This window comes from Pipra filicauda, unplaced genomic scaffold (assembly GCF_003945595.2).
Source record: "Pipra filicauda isolate LSUMZ 115617 unplaced genomic scaffold, ASM394559v2 scaffold38_size3968069_pilon, whole genome shotgun sequence".
NCBI lineage: Eukaryota > Metazoa > Chordata > Aves > Passeriformes > Pipridae > Pipra > Pipra filicauda.
The window spans coordinates 174779-191949 of NW_024104520.1; the positions used below are offsets into that span (position 1 = coordinate 174779).

General features: G+C 39.4%; 1 protein-coding gene across 6 annotated transcripts in view; it reads right to left on the minus strand.

Moving 5' to 3' along the window:
* Nucleotides 1-1930: 1930 nt before the first annotated feature.
* Nucleotides 1931-17171, minus strand: part of LIMCH1 (LIM and calponin homology domains 1) — a 180337-nt gene continuing 165096 nt past the window's right edge. For all 6 annotated transcript variants that reach the window (XM_039385029.1, XM_039385033.1, XM_027731598.2 and 3 more), the window contains 8 exons: nt 16887-16991; nt 15429-15565; nt 14507-14631; nt 12565-12688; nt 11180-11257; nt 8528-8636; nt 7560-7662; nt 1931-5014 (listed from right to left, as the gene is read on the minus strand). In XM_039385029.1, coding sequence (XP_039240963.1) covers nt 4989-5014; nt 7560-7662; nt 8528-8636; nt 11180-11257; nt 12565-12688; nt 14507-14631; nt 15429-15565; nt 16887-16991 — 807 coding nt within the window. In that variant the 3' untranslated portion in view covers nt 1931-4988. The remainder of the gene's footprint in view (nt 5015-7559; nt 7663-8527; nt 8637-11179; nt 11258-12564; nt 12689-14506; nt 14632-15428; nt 15566-16886; nt 16992-17171) is intronic.

Consider the following 17171-nt stretch of genomic DNA (forward strand, 5'->3'; position numbering starts at 1 on the left):
TTGCAAAACTTGAGCAGCTTCCAGTTTAGTCATTTCCCCTTATCAGGAAATTCAGATAAAATTACATTCCTACCGGAGGCTTTTAAAAGTATAGATGTGTCCTGTTTGCCTTTACAGGAGACATATTTTACTGGCATCTTTTTTTCCCAGCCCATTGGTGCCATCTGCTCACTTCCAGTGCCCACAACCCCTTCTGATTTTCATTGCAAGTGTGTCTCTGAACATGAGTATTTTGTCATCTTGTTCCCCAGTTACCCAGCTGGTAAGGGGAAGTAAAGCAGGGTGAGCCCCACTCTGCAAAGTTTATTAAGTAACTACTTAACCAGCTTCCCAGTATCAGGAAGGGGATATACCTGAGACCAAATCTTTGCTGAATTGGGCAGCAATAACTGTACCTAAAGCTAATTTTCTAAACAAAGTGGTAGCTGCCTGCTTTCAACTATCCCCCAGAAAAGTTCTCTGGATAAGGATCAGTGCTCACAAAATAAGCAATAAGACAGACCATGGTAGGAGAAAGGGGAGGGATGGAGGCATCACATCTGGACAGGGTGTGGAGGTGCACAGAGGTCTCCTGAGGGAGCTGGCACACATTCCTTTTTGCCTGGGGTATCCTCTGCTCCAGTGTCTGAACATCAGTTGTAACAGCCCACTCCTCTCCCCCAACACCTCCTATTTCTTCCATATGCCCTCAGCTTCATCCCACTGCTCGACAAGCCAGTGTCCTCTCCTGGGGCACGCCAAGGCCCTGTTAGCACAGTACTTTCTCTCGGGGCTCTCCTAGGAGCCTTTGCTACCTGAAGACAAAAGTGAACAGGTGACACAAACCCCCTTTTATGAGGTTTGTGAAATTATTTTGGCATTAGATCAGTGCTGGAGGAGTGCACCCCCATTGGTGCCCTTTTAGGATCATAAATGATTCTATGCAGATTGGAGCTGTTGGGTCACATTCACCAGAAAACAATAATATTACAAAAAATCAAAACAGGATTTCCACCATTTTTCTTGGCTTTTAAGGGTCACAAGCAGCGCTTGTCTGAGTGCCCAGGAACCTTGGTGCAGAGCTGCTGGAGCAGAAATAGCTGCCCGACTGCCTCCAAATCCAGCCTCAGAGCAACCTCCAGTGGCAGTGAGCTGTTCCCGCAGACAGGGCACCAGTGGCACTGCCGGGAATCCCAGCATGCCTTTGCCGCCACAGAGAATGCTGGCCTTCTGTCCAGAGATGGACATACAGAAATAATGTACGACCACTACCATCGCTACTAAGACATCAGATTAAAAATTAATTAATAAAAAAAATTAAATTGTCAGTACTTCCCCATGACTCATCTAAACACCAAGATGCACTCCTGGCACAAACCCAAACCCATCATCCACTTAAGACCCAATTAAAAGGAAGAAGAAGAGGCAGTTATTAGTTTAAAGTTTTGTATGAACTTTCTGCTTCTGACAGAACAAGTCACACACTTGTTGATGTTCAAGAATTAGTGAGACACCTCAGCACATGCAAAACTAAGCACAAACTCAAGGATCTTTGCTACGTGGAAATGGAATAAACCACTCATATATTTAGCATTGCCATATATAAAATGCTTTGTTGAGGGAAAGTCTGAACTACAGTCCACCAACACTGATGAAAGTTCTTCTGAGACCTTTGGGTTTGACTCACAGAAAGCCTTCTCTGCTCACCTTTCGTCACGATAGGCACATGTGCTCTTGTGAATACTGGACTACAGCTTACAGTGGCAACCCACAGTGTATTTTCTCATTTCAACTACGTCTTTTTTTATTGTCTCATCTCATATACTAAGTCCGGGCGAACGTAGCTTGGCTCAGCCTACCCCAACCACGCAGAAGCCTCTACTCTGCAATTCAAATTCACAGACACATTGCATGCAATAGAAGTTAGTTACAGTAAGTAAAATCAATTCCATCAAAGGTAATCAACATTTTATTTATAAACATACATTTACTATAAAAGCTGTTGCATTTTAGACAAGATTTCCTAATTTCCGGAGGCATTTTAGAATAAATAAAATAAAGATTAGCATAATTGGTATTCAACATTAACCCCAGCTAGGACAGCAATCCTTGTCCCTAAAAGGACATGCAGATAAGGATGGTCCCCCTCTGGTTCACCAACCTTTAGGACATTCATTGAGAACTACAGACGTACTGCATCAATAATACTACATAGCAAGAGTAAGGAAAAAATACACCATGGAAAATGGGCTTGTAAAATACAGATGGGTTATGACACCTGTTCAGGTTTTCTGAAATAGTAAGAGGCTAAATAAATTCCAAAAGATCTAAAACCCATTACATTTATTGTATTTGCTTATTAATAATAAATCATTTATGCAACAAATACATTTACATTGTGGTTCAAATGTAGGAAAGCGTTATTTTTTTCTGTGCTCACAGTTCCTGATTAGCAATGTATCACATTTATGTGTTTAAACTGGAAAAAAAAGAAAAAAAATCTTAGCCTGAATGAATTTACCATGTATTCTGAAGATTCAGAAGGGAATATAAAATTAAACATAAGCTGTTGGCAAGCACAATTTAGAAAACTGTTGAAATTGTTCTGTGCTGGTGAACAGATGTTCATTAGTGGGAAAAATCTTTGTCCTCGAACGCTGCTTCATTTTGCTTTACATACAATCAACTTCGCTAAAACATGCATATACATAACTAATTGATAGACACTGGGATCAATTTCTAAGCAACTCCAGAGACCCACTGGTGTGTCTGCAGTGTGACGCAAACCCCCACCCCACCCCTTGCCCATGCACTTTATGCCAACCATGGTTCTAAGCCTTTTGGGCACTTTACCCCTATGTGAATGAGAAGCAGATCTAACCTCTGTGACAACCAGCCCTTTTTATACACTTGGGGACCGATTTGCACATCTAACTCTATCACATGGGTGAAGCAGCGGTAGTGACTCATACCAAACAGACACACAAGCATGCATGGTCTTGTTTAAAAATTAGGTTCAGACATCATATATTCACATATCCTTAATGCAGCGCATGGAGTTATAGAGATGTACCAAGTCAGTTACAAAATCTCTTTCTCGAATTTTTATGTTACACATTCTTTGCGGGAAAATGTTACAATGACCACATGCAAAGAGTAAGCATCTTCATTATTAAAACCCTTTAACAGTAAGTCATGCAGGTTGTTGATCAAAATATTGGATATCACTTTTAGTTCCAAAACATTTGTCTGACTTATTTTATTTTTACTTAAAAATATTCCCCGGGTGAATTCCATAAAGGACTTCAGCTTGTTGGATTTATTGCATCCCTAAGTCATCGCTGACTGTGTGCAACAGCTTCGCATTTTCTAAGGCACAATAGTAAGGAAGTAACATGTAACTTTCCAGCAGATAGTCACAATGTCCTCCAACAACAACATCGCATGTGGGTGTTCAATGACACGCAGTTTTGCATGGTTATGTAACTCATATGCAAGCAACTGTCTAGCATTTGAATAAATAATTGCTACCTAGAGAAAACCTCAAAATTATTGCTTCCCTAATAACTATTTAATTTCCATTTACCAACACATCAAAGGACAACAGATATGCACATAGATAAAAGAAACCTCCATTTAGATTTATCACGGTTTTAAGGCAGAACAAGTAAATTTTTTCCCTCCATTTTAAGATGTATAATGAACAGCTAAAATGGGATATTTCCAGTAACTGTTTACCAAAAAGTGCTAGGATATTTTACAGATGCAACATGTTCCCTAACTTTTTTATTTTATTGTAGATAACTGCTGAACTGCTGTTTCAATGAGCTGCTGGATCACTTTAGTTAGAAGCACATGCCTAATCAAAGAGCACAAAGGAAAACTGTCCCAAATACAGGCAAGGTAGTTTTTCTGCCTGTTGCTGTCAGTCTCCTCCCTGCCTGCTTTCCACACTCTTGGCTTTTGCTGACTTATTTTGGGTGGATGGCTCAAGGCTGTCTAATTCTCTGCTCTGGGGAGAACCCAAACCACATGTGTTTCTCTGCACGAGATTTCAACCAAGTGCAATATTTGCAAGTGAATGAGCAGACCTCAAACCAAGGTGAACCCTTGATTAGCAATTTACATGCCAAAGAGAAAAGCTTCACCGTAGTATCAAACTGCAGCACGGAGACTCACAGCTCAGCTGGGTCTCCCCCACATCATCTTTCATTGAGTTTAGCAACAACACAGGCTGCTGAACTTAGTAAGAAGGATTGCTCCTGATGGGAATCTTGCAATCGTTAATGGTATGCAGTCTTTAGGTTTAATGAAGGAATCTTTATTTGAGAGAATATTAAGCTATAGTCATGAACATTACTTGAGGTACACAAACAAAAAAATCTTATCACTAAAGGTGCAATAATTTATTTGTATAACTCCTACCCTCCACTGAAGGTAATATAAACACAAAATGCTTCAGAATTATAGGATGTATTATCAAACTAGTCTCTGTATAAAAAAAGTTATAGCTTCAGTTATAACAGAGAGGTCGTGCTGTGATGTTTAGTTGTTTTTCAAATGCACTGATTAGATACTATCTTAAAATTACTTCTCAGTTTGAATTGGCATATTCTATAAAGGTTCTGTAAACTTAAACTTTTTAATTCCTAGAAATATCAAAACAAAACAGCTTTATTGCATGTTTATTTTCTTATTACTTTCAAAAGGACAAGGTAACAGACTGGAAATCATGAGCATACCTGAAAGGTGAGATTTTTTTTTTTTTTGTACTACTTAGGTATTGCCTTCCCAAACATGGTCATACATAATTTGCAAATTTCTTAAGAAAGCAAAAACCAACATATTGCATTTCAAAGGAGCAGGTGCAGCTTTTTTGTGAGTTTTTAAAAACGAGATGAGAGCCATCATGTCCATGGATTCAAGCTTTTACAAGTGATTGTCTGGAGGCAGCCGATACATACGAGAAGAGAGTTCCTTCTTGAAAGTTATTAGGACTGAAAGTCATGTCACAATGTAGTTGGCTGTCCAGCGGCTGGGTAAAACAAAACCAAAACAAGTCATTTGTTGACAAATTTTAACAAACAAATATAGATTTTTCCTCACATGATCTCTACAATTCAAAAAATTGCATCTGGAATTATGTATTATTTGTGCCCTTCTTTTTCTTCCTCCTGCAGAGTTGGGGCACTAACTACAAAGAAGGATTCAGCATAACTCCAATGGAAATATATTTTCCTTGCCATGTGATGAATGCATTCTGCAGAAACTTTTATTTTATTTTACTCCCAAAGAACTTGTGGGTTTATTTGTTTCATTTCAGGCTCTGCAGTGGCAAAATAGTCAAGCGAAGGGCTGATGAGTCATCTTCAGCTATGCCTAGTTTGTGTCACATGGTAATATAGACCCCTTGTGTTAATTGGCCATAAAGGGAATCTCATGAATTTACTTTTTGCATTTGACTTTGACACTCACGAACTCCCGGTATTTGACACTGAATACTGAGTTTCCTTCCTTGTGAGGTTCTGTTGTACAGAAACAACGTACCAGTAAAACCCCACCCACTTTTATCTAAAAAACAGAAATATTCTGAACCCTGGACCACTACATAATCTTTAATACTTTTCTCAAGATTTCTGATGATTTATTTTGAAAAGAATAATCCACATTTTCAAATAAGTTTCTGGCAGCCAAAATATTTCACTGAGTCCATAAGCATCTCAAACCAATATTGATTAATTCTGAGTTGGTCAGAGACTGTCAGTTGTGCACATTGCTGCACAGGTTTTCAGATGCAGCCATGTGGGCATGAAGGTACAAGCCATGCAATCAACCAACTGATTTTACATTTTGCATCACTCTTCACAGAACTCAAAGGCAAAACACTGGCATTGCACCAATTTGTTCTGCATTTCAGGTGTGCAGTCCATCAAATTTTAGTTAAAAATTAGAAACTAGCCATATATGCAGTTCTATCAAAATCACATAGAATCCCTTTGAATTGTCAACAACAGTCAATGTAACTTAAATTCAACCAGCTGAATTTTGAGATTTTTGCATGAGGAGTGAACACATAAGGAAGAGGCAATTTGTAGTAAAAAAGACAGACCCCTTGCCATTATTATTCTTCAGGAACTATACATTTCCTCAAAACCTATTCCCTCTGTCATGGACCTGCTTACCATTCTGCTAGGTACGTAAAATGCAAAACATTACTGCATGAAACACTGTACACAGCTCCGTAATGCATTTTCTAGCAACACTGCTGTACAAATGATGATGGAGATGGTGATTTCTACAGAATATAAGATGATAAATAATTTATTTGAGCCTTCATCTATCCTTAAGGGACCTCAATTTTTTTTTTTTAAGCAAAAAGGATTAAGAAGAAAAGGAAATTATTACTTTTACCACCTTCACCTTTTTTTGTGTAAAGATGGATGTGCAAACCTGCATTTTACAGTCAGGATCTCATCCACATGAGGAAGGTTTACAGTATCAAGCCTGAAGGAGAAAAGCTATTTCTAAATATGTCGGGTTAAATAACTAATAAAAAGTTGCTAAATTTCTTAGCAGAATTTAAAAAAAAATAAAATATCACCAAACAAATGGTTATACAATAGCACCCTCTAGCTCTGCTGATGGGGAAATATCTCTTTCCTGAAGCATTAGAGAAAACGTACCCATTCTTATTCTGCACAGCGTATGGAGGTACCTGGATTTTTACAGCCACTGCTTTTGAGAGAGGAGAAGGGAAATATTAAGCAAAAAGAGCTCTATATTTTCACTTATCAGTTGGAACTGAAGGCAGTGAATATACTCAATAGTATTTAACAGGAAGACAACAATTACTCCTGCTGTTTTTTCTTGCATCTTACTGTTTTCCACAAAGTGGAAGCCAGCATGAGCACTGCCCATCTTATATCACTGTGACATCAGTGTGAAGCTGAAATGCTCTAGTAATTTGGTATCAGTCACAGAAATCCAGGACTCAGAAGGACATTCAGATGAGCTTCTCTAAGGCAGAAAAATGCACCAAGTCTTTTTCTGACAAGCAATTGTCTGTCTCATTCTTCAAAATCTATGGCATTCAACACTATTTAGAACATGTCTTGGGATGCCACTACAAGGATTTACTGTGAGTTACAGAATGTTCTTAATATTTTACATGACCATTTTGTCTGCAAAAGGGAGGCCTGAAGACATAAAAAACAGGAACTTCTCCAAACATAGCCAAGGGTCCTACATCTAGTAAAATTATCTATATTTTCTCAAATGATGTGAGAGATCCAAGCCTCCAGGTCATGCAATGTATGCACATAGTGTAGGAGTTTATATTTATGCACAGAAACAGCCTTTAAGCCTAATAGTGCTGAGCGGAGATCCTCTGGGCAAAATTTAATGGGCGTGGAAACCTTCTCTGATAAGAGAAAAAAATTAAAATGGTATGGGAAGGTTTCTATTCCCATGGCAAAGTTATGCCTGAGTGTCAAAGCCAGGAGGAGACAAATCCACCAGTTAAAATCATGGCAACAGTAGTTTTACAGTTCCCTGTCCTTCGGACAGGATTTGGTACTTACTTCTGGATCGGATATAACAATCATTGCAGTTAAGAAGACCATTTCTAATCCTGACATCTGTCCCACTTGCTGCGTCTCCCAGCTGTCCCTTGCAAATGCCACACTGTCAGTTGAAGAACAAAGAAAGAAAGAGAGACCATGATCTAATGTCATAACTCTTCCCAACTTTCTACTTCTGTTTCAGTAGTTCTTGGAAAAGTGAGAAAAAACACCCTCCCAGAACCCAGTCCATACTCCTGGGGAACACTGCAAATCAGTGAGAGGGGTTTTTTTCAGTCAAAAGTGTTTACGACTTGATTTCAGCAGCCTCCACTTATATAGAAGTGAAGTCTAGTGATTCTAAGGGACATCTGATTTTAAGGTTGCATTGTGGAGTCAGCCCAGTTGTGATGGATAAAGCTTAGAGAGACCAGAGGTTTGGTTTGGGTAAATGTCTAAAACCAAAAAAGGTTTCACAAATGTCTAGTACCACTTGGGTCAGAGATAATGGAAATGGACTTTCTGAGTTCTCTAGAGAACACTTTGAGTTATTTCCAAACTGAAACACTCAAGAACAATCAAAAAGTATTTCTGTTGAGAAGTCCAGTGAAAGCCCGAATACATCATTCATTCCACAGTCAAAGCTTTCCAACCATGGGTCAGATCAAAGATGGCTTTGGGACTGACCTTGGTTTTGGAAGGAAAAAACCCAACAACAACAACAACAAATTGTTGCTTCCCTCTGTAAGCGTGGAAGCTAAGTTTGCTTGCTTGAACAGAGGTTTTAGTCCAATTAACATCTGACCACAAAATAACATATTAGTTGTGTTATTTCCACTTCTTTACAAACAAACACAAACAGACCTACATAAGAAATATGTAAATCTGCTGGTCCTCTTATTTTCAATTTCACATCTACAGCCCTCAATATACTTTCTACTTGCACTGTGCATGACTTGAGATTTTTCTTAATAAATCAAGAGACATACCCTGAAGCACTGAATATGGAAATAAAGACCGAGTGTTTCAATAATCATGGCAGCTCCTTTTCCAAGAGGGAGTCCACAGGTAGAACAAAGCTTCTTTCCGCTGACAGACCTAGGAGACAAACATGGCTTTAAGAAAACAGCAACTGATGCTAAAATAGAGTCAAATGTTTGGACAGGCTTATGGAGAGGGACAGGACGGGAAGAAGAAGCACTGGGGCAGGGGGTTCATGTGAAAACATTCTGAGCCTTCAGCCATGTTACTGAGTCTGCCTTGCAGACAAGCAAGCAAAGGATTTAAAATGCTTGAATGCACAGCAGCTCAGACACATTTCCCCACCAGTCTGTTGTGCTAGATCAAGGGACATGCAAGCCTCTTAACAGAGGCCCGTGTGGCAGGGAACCATACTTGTGGACTCATAGACTCACAGAATGGTGAGGGTTGGAAGGGACCTTAAAGATCATTTAGTTCTAACCTCCCCTGCCATTGGCAGGAAACCTTCCACTAGACCAGGTTACTCAGAGCCTCATGCAACCAGGTCTACACCCCTAGCAACAGGGAGCCCACAACCTCAACGGGCAATCTGTTCCAGTGCCTCACCACTCTTATAGTAAAGGGTACCTAGACTTAGTCAATGCCATGGGAATCAAAGCAGATGTTCACACAAATTACCCAAGTCAGACTCCTAGCCTGGAAATTCACCATTTGTTTGTAAATGGACTTGCTCCCTGCAAGTAAGAAAATAGGGATGCTACTCTTGTACCTAAACAAGCTGGCGAAGTCAGCAGTGCAGTGTAACTGCAGTAGCACAGACCAGACACTGGCTAACTATTTTCAGTCTGTGCTGCTGCAGCTACGTGTCAGTTAGTATTACAACTAGCTAGAGAAAAGCTGAAATTAGATCTCCATTTGCAATACAAAAATTACTTCAACTTGTTCCTTCAGCAGTCCCATCTAGAACTTTCCAGTCAATCTGCTGTTGGGTGACAGCTGGGTGAAAGTTCAGAGCCCCACAAACAACTGGTAGCCTTTTTCATAATGGTTTTAATAGCAGTGCAGGTGCACACTTCTATGTGTTTCACGTTCTTCTCTTCTCACCTGCCTGTCACCCTGCCAGAACTGATGATTGGTCTTGTGAGATGAACCTGAGACCAAAAGGGATCCCTTGTCATTATGTGTCATCCATGCTTTATTCATCCAGCATTGAAACCAGGAGAGAAACTTTGCGATACCTCATGAGTTTTGAAAAGATGGTTTGATGAAATTATACACAGATAAGCAAGTTTGTAATGTCTTGCTTTAAGGTTTTGATGCAACAACATAATAAGCCATTAACAGACACAGATCTGGACTGCAGCATGACAAAAAAGCCATTTTACAAAAAAAAAAAAAAAAGAGAGAGAAAGAGAAATAGAAGCAGCAGAAAGACTCATCATAATTAGAGAACTGTCCTTGCTTCCATTTAATCCCTGTCACTCCTGAGTCCACCATGTACACAGACAGCACAGACACATCATTGTCTTGATCATTATTCCTTTTAGAATAACTTTTCTGGGTTTTTTACTCCCCTCCTACAACCTTAAGCATTCTGCTTCTATGTCATTCTTAAGTCCACCTCTGTTTTCACTTCTCCAGTATGAGAGTCATAATAACAAGTTAAAGTGTTGGATCAAAGCATACAGCACTTTGGGAAATTTTTAAGAGTCTTCTAATGTTTTAGTGGAATAACTAATTACGTTCCATCCATTGTTTTCAAAACTAAGATTTATTTCAGGAAAAGATCTTGAAAAAGAGTCTCAGACCAGAATATAGCTGCTAAATAATATGAAATAGCTATCACAGCTAGATACCTATAACAAGAAATTATCTGCTATTTCACCAAAACTGCAGCTAAAATTAGAAAAACATAATTGTTCACAGAAAAAAATTTCAGTAGTTTCATGTCAATGAAAGTGACATCAGAAGGAGGACTTTGCTATGAAATGTGAAGAAAAATGTAATTTAAATAGAACAAAAACTTGTTCTGTTCTGTGTTGTATTAATTTATCCTATTTAATAAGTCAACTGATTTTAATATACTCCAAATTATCAGTGATTCAATCAGGCTACAGTTAACATTTATTTAGAGTTGGTACACATAACTCACTAAAAGCTGCATAGATTGCTTGAGAGATTTAAATCTCTAGGAGACTAGCATGAATGCAGATAAAATCAGCAAATAAAGCAAAATGTGTTTCAAGCTTGGAAGTTAAAGGAAGAATTTCTTTTTAAATCAGCAAGTGTTGAAATGTTTAGAACATTCCTTACTCCTGAGCTTGTGACTATTCACAATTAAGACATCCTTTGGCTAAAGTGCTCTGAACTCACACTTAACTGCTTCCTTTGACTGAGGCTTATACTGTCTCATTTCAATTTCACTGACATGCAAGAGTCCTACAGCTGCTTTCTGAACCGTGTTATTTGAAAACATAACAATAGTGCTGAAGCAAGCAAGAAGAGGAGCTACATGGTTATCCCATGGACGGTTATGAATTGCAACATTTAGAAGAATTAATAGCGTCTCCACATAATACTAATGCGATTTACACTGCAGCAGTTCACCAGTGACTACAAGATGCGTTTGGTCTGCAAAATTCCTTATTGACCTTTAGTACCTGTTGGGTGACTGACTCAGAGCAGCAGGAGAGCAGGGAGATGATGGCCCAGATCGGAAGTTCTCATGATAGCCTGCCCTGAAACGCAGGAGAGAAGATGCATTACTACAGCTGAAGAACAATTAAAACCAGGTTTTGTATGGAAAAATTCCAGCTGGTGAATATCAGGATTCCCAGTCTAAAGACTTTATCTGAGATAAAAAAGCTATAAATATTTGTCCATTGCCATTTTGATACAATGAAAAATAGCACACAATTTTTGGTAGCCTGCTTGCTACTGGTCAGTCAGGTAACTCACAAGGCGACGAGCCATGTGGAGACTCCTGTCCACTCCATCAACCCAACATAGCAACCATCATGGTGAAGGAGGGTTAAGCCAAGCCACACCACACTGTACTGTCTGTTGGCCCTTTACTGAGTAAAAAGGCAGCTACCAACACTGAAGGGTGGTTTATTTGGATAATGGTTAATTTGTATGCATTCTACTCTGCAAGAGACTGCTGAGAAAAAGAATGAATGGGTTTTGTTATCAGAAATGGTAGGATTGATTCAAATTCTCACTGCTTAAAACTGTTTACAGATTAAAAAACAGTTTTCTCAAACTGAACTACATGCACAAGCAGTTTGTTCTGAGGAACAGGTAATCAAATCTCAATCTACATTTGTTTTCACTGGATACAAGCTTCAGAGAGGTAACACATTCTGCAGAAGACTGTGCTCATATATATGCTAATGAAAACAGATGTTCCTTTCTCAATACATAGCTGAGCTTTTTGTAAATACGAGGCAAGCAGATCCCTCATTTACCAAAAGAACTGGTGGTACCATTCAGTAAGGCTTACTCAAAAGCACAAGGCAAAGCAGCAGCAAAATAAAAGATCTCACCAAAATTTACAGCAGAAAGAAAATACTAATCTTTATGTATCTTCTTTTAAAAGCTATAATCCCTAAAGGACTCACAAGTAGCAATTAATGTACATTTGGAAGCTGGGGAATGAAGTTCTTGGATGTCAACTTCAAAGAGGCAAACTTAACCTGACATTCCCACCCTGATATTTAGCCACTTACTAGCTATAAATGTTTGTCTCAGGAATTTAACAAAGTAAGCACATGAAAAGTAATGCAGATGAGTGCTTAAAGAGTGAAAGAGAAAGAAGAGTGAAGCAAGCAGAGGGTGTGCTCCCTCTTTAAATTATTTACGGGGTGCCTGTAATGAGAAACAAAGTAGATAAATGTTAGCAGTCTTGGTGGGAAAGCCAGGAATCAAATGGGTCTTCACACTGCAGGACTAACGAAACTTAACCTAAAGAATGCTGAGCAGAAATACAAGGGAGAACAGAGCAAGGAGGACTTCTCAGTCTCTCCAACAACCTTTACTTTCTCACCTCCTTGCTTCCCCTGCAGAGCTTGGCTGCTGTCCCGCAATCTGGCCTGAGAATGGTCTCTGCCGAATGTCCTCTGTGCGATGTGGAGATTGCTTTGTCAGCAACTGCTGATTCCAGGAGACATCTACAACGAGAGGTGAGGAAAACTCAGTATTTGAGGTAAATTTTGTTTTATTATTGTTATTTTATTGCTTTTGTCAATATTTATGGACCAGCATAGCTTGTGGACACACCATAAAGAAGACGAGATGTACGGTTACTTAAAACCAAGCTTTGAGAAACCCCCCACAAAGTCAGAGACAGGCTCTGCTACATCAGAAGTCCTCTATGGAACAATGTTCCTCTGCATTACCTTCACATACACTTGACCTACCCTGCTGCTGAATCTCAGTTTCTGAAGGGGGAAAGGGCAAGGTCAAACAGCCATTCATGAATAACACTCGGGAAAACAAAGTATTGTTGTCATAATGAAGGAAGCACCAGAGACACTGAAACTTCTGTGGTGCCAGGGGATCCAAATTTCTCAATAACAAGAGTTAAGGGGACGGTAGTGTAATCACTACTGACAAACAGTAATTCCCTTCTAATTTCCTTCTCTGCTTCAGATGGTTGCCCAAGGCTCAGTGACAATAACAGACTCACAGTAATATGCAGTGATCTGTGTGATGCCCAGGCAGCCAATCATCCCATCTCTGAGAAACAGTGCACCACCTGGATCCTTCAAGATGAATTTTGTGGCTCACAGGCTGGGGAGAAGCCTTACCGTGCCATGCACCAACCAGCTGGTTTAGAGAATAAAAACTTTGCTGGGGCCTATGAAAGGCCTGTTACCTAATTTTGATGTCAAGACAATAAAACCACGGTCCTGACTATTTAAGGGCTTAAGGAGAGAGTAAAGATGGGATGATTTAAGAGGCAAGAAAGGAACTGCCAGAATACTTGCAGGGGACCAAATTGTGGGAAAGAACCTAGAAAAACCCTGATTAGCAGAAGTAGTTAAAAACTGTCAAACCTGTGAAGTTTACTTAATCACTACTACAAATCCACAGGGATATATTGCTGGGTAATACATTCTGCTTTTTTTTTTTTGGAGCAACCCTTATCAAAGCACTAAGAATACAATAAAACTGAGACAAGGAAAGCAAACCTACTAAGTTTAATAAACTGAATTTGCATTTGGAGCAAGTAATAACACTGAAAACGTTTCCATCCATAGATGCTTCATTTTTTACAATCATGAATTTTTATGCTGGATTGAAAACAAAAATCTAAAACTTTATTTCAAAATAAAGTTTTTAGCCCTAATTATTTACTTTCCACTGTTCACTCATATTAGATGCTAAATTAGTGAATTTAACTCTTTTTTTTATGGTGACCCTCTTGATGGCAACTTTTGGGGGAAATTCCTTCATTCAAAAACCACCAATACTTATGGGAGCGTAAAAAAAATCAATTAACTTTAAATGTCATCAGACATTTTTAATGACAAAATTGAAGCAGGTGTCACTTTAGGCTTGTCTTGAAAAGGTTATATATCACATGAAGTGATTTTTACTGGACTGAGATTGACATAGAGAATCTAATTATATATCAAAACACAAAGTAAGTGTTGGAAATACGCTCTTTCTATAAAGATAAGCCCTATTTATGTAAGATTATGTAAAAGACGGAAGATAACTGTTTTAAACTGCTACTGTGAATATGGGGGCCTACAAACAGGACCCCTACCTGCTGCTAAAACCATCATCTGTGATAAAAACAAGAAGAGTTTAAATTTCACCTTAACACATTTATCTTTGCTAACAAAAAAAGCTTCTGAGTCTGAGACATTCCCATTTTGAAGATACATGTGTACTATCAATTTCCAAAATTCTTTGAGTTAGATTTCCACTAGATTACTATCTGGAAAAGAATATATGCATATTAAGAATCTTATTCTCACCCTGAGTCAACGGCAGATTCAGTCTGGCAGGTGAGCTGTGCTCCATCATCGGCATGTGGTGCTCCTGTTCACTTCCTCCTTTCAAGATACCTGACTCTGGGTATCCTGAGAGCACTTTATTTCCACTGACAATAAAAATAAGTCACATTGTATAAATAAAGCCAGGAAAAATTTTACCTAGAATATAAAGGCAAAATCAGACTTTGGAATATCAGTCTATTTTTTTGCAAAAAGAGTTTTATTATTGTATCAGCAGTGACAAAGCAATGAGGATAACCTCCATGAATTAACAAGTTTGTTTCCAAATAGGCCAATCCTCCTGCTTACCTCAAACTGCCACTTAGATGTGCTGAAGATCATTTTGGATTTATGAAAAATGCCTTCTTAGACAGAGAAAAAGCTTTTATCCATGTTCTCTATACAGTGCTCAGCATCATCAGATGTCTCTCCTCTTTGAGAAACCTGCTAATTAGCAGTTGGGTAAAGTCCAGGACTTTGAACACCACCTGGCAAGTTTGGGGATAGCACTTCTGAGATAGCCGGGCAATTTCACTCAGATTCTGAGTGAAAACAGCTACTGCTCCTTTATTCATTCAAAAGGCTTGTGCAATGTACACGAGACACAGCGCAGTGACATACAGAGAGAGATGTCTGAGCTGTCTAAGGTCTGACCTGGTTGGTTCGACAGCCTCTCAGCAAAGCCATACACCAACAAAACCAGCCTTCTGATATGCACAACCAGCACCTTGCATTGCCACATGTGCATAACCGTGCAGGTCAAGGGAATATTCATATATTGCATCTATCACCAGGCCACTAGATGCTGATGCTCCAGCATCAATCATGGACAGATGTGACATCCCAGGAATCTACAGCACACAAAGCTCCACAGGGCTATAAAATGCTTAGGCTTGATACATACCTCCTCTTTTCTTGCCAGAGTTCATTTTCATTGCTTTTCAGAGATGGCATACTGTCCTGCTCCCAGAGCAGCTTTTTCTGCCTTGTAACTTCATTTTGTTTGCCTTCCTCTGGACAGCTGTTTGAATCAGCTGAGTTCTAAAAGACAGAAGAAGAATGAACAAGGAGTTCCCTTTGAATTTGGCATCAGCACACACATGGGAAAAGTACAGATAGCCCCTAGATATCTTGTTTGGACCCATCTTATTATCAAAAAGAACATCTCATATTTATACTGTTGAATGTGTTAAGGCTAACTTCGGATTTAATTAAGACTTTAGCTGAAACAATCAACTAATCGGACCAAACTGAACACAAAAAAAGTATGGGACCAACCGATTTTTGGCAGAAATTCTTGAATTACTTTGAGAATCTAAACAGTCTCCCATTGGACTTGCAAGGACTTTGTGAGTGACCTCAGCTTGTTGTCTATGCCTAGGGGCAAAGTATTTGCTCATACGCACTGGGCATCCTCAAAGGACAACAACCAGTTGTCCAAAATGGTACTGGAGTGGTTCATATCTGACTGGTGGAGCTTGATTACGCCATGGCGTAAGATCCTTCACTTCCGGGTGCAGGCAGTGCCCTGACCATGGCACAGGCAACTCCACCCAGGAAGTTGTTTCTACACAGCTATATGGAAAATGGGCCCTGGCTTATGCCCTTGCAAAGGGATGAGTGATAAGAGGGGGCAGGAAGGGGGAGAGGAAAAGCAAATGATACAGTACTCCTAATCCTGAAGTTCAATGGAAAAAGGCAGATGACTGGGCACAGGTGCCTCAGGCAGGAGCAAATTATGTCTGGGAATCCCACATTTACTCTACTGTGATCTCACCTGAGGTGTCATTCTCTGATCTCTGGCAAAAACTTATTTAATTATATGCTAGATGCATTTAACTAAAGATTCTGTCCTGCATGAATAAAAAAACCCACAGAGAGTGAACATTCCTCTGTTTTGCTGCTTTCTAGGAGGGATGATGGGAGAGAAAAGGAGGAAAACTGGGTAGGCAGGATTCAGTCTCAACTGAGATATGCTTAAAGCACTATCTTATGCTCAAGATTTTGGATTCAGGGAAACCACTTAAGATTTTTTTGGCTTTGAGAAGGTAGTTAAAAGAAACAGAAAGAGCTAATTGTTTTTTCATGGCACCAGTAAAAGAAGAGAAGCAGCTGCAGAGAGAAAGTACCACTCTCTGCTCTAGTTGAAAATCGGATGGTAGCAGTTTGCTTGGGACTGTGGCTCTTCAGTTGTGCAAATACACAAGTTACAGCACTCTGAGGTATCACCAGTTACAGAAAGGACCTAGGGAATATCCTTACTCTTACTGCTCCCAGACTTCGATAGCCTTTGGCAAAGGATTAAACTTAGCACTGAAGATGGCTTAACCTTTACTGCCTTATTACTCCATGAGAAACTCACCACTGCCTTGTTTCCATCAGTGGTAGAAGAAGAAGAGGAGAGGAGCTCAGCAGAGTTTGAAGAAACAATGAATGGAACTACAGTATCCTCAATTATCTTGCGTTCCTAAAGAAAGAGGATCAGGAGAGAGAGAGAGTTAAAAATGCAGAATGTACACTATGAGCTTATGAAGTAGAAGCATAAGGTTTGGCTTTGTGCCATATTTAGACAGCTAGGTAAGGACCTGAGGTACCAAGAATAATGGTAACACCTCAACTTTTAATTTGCTTCAAGGTTTTGCACTTC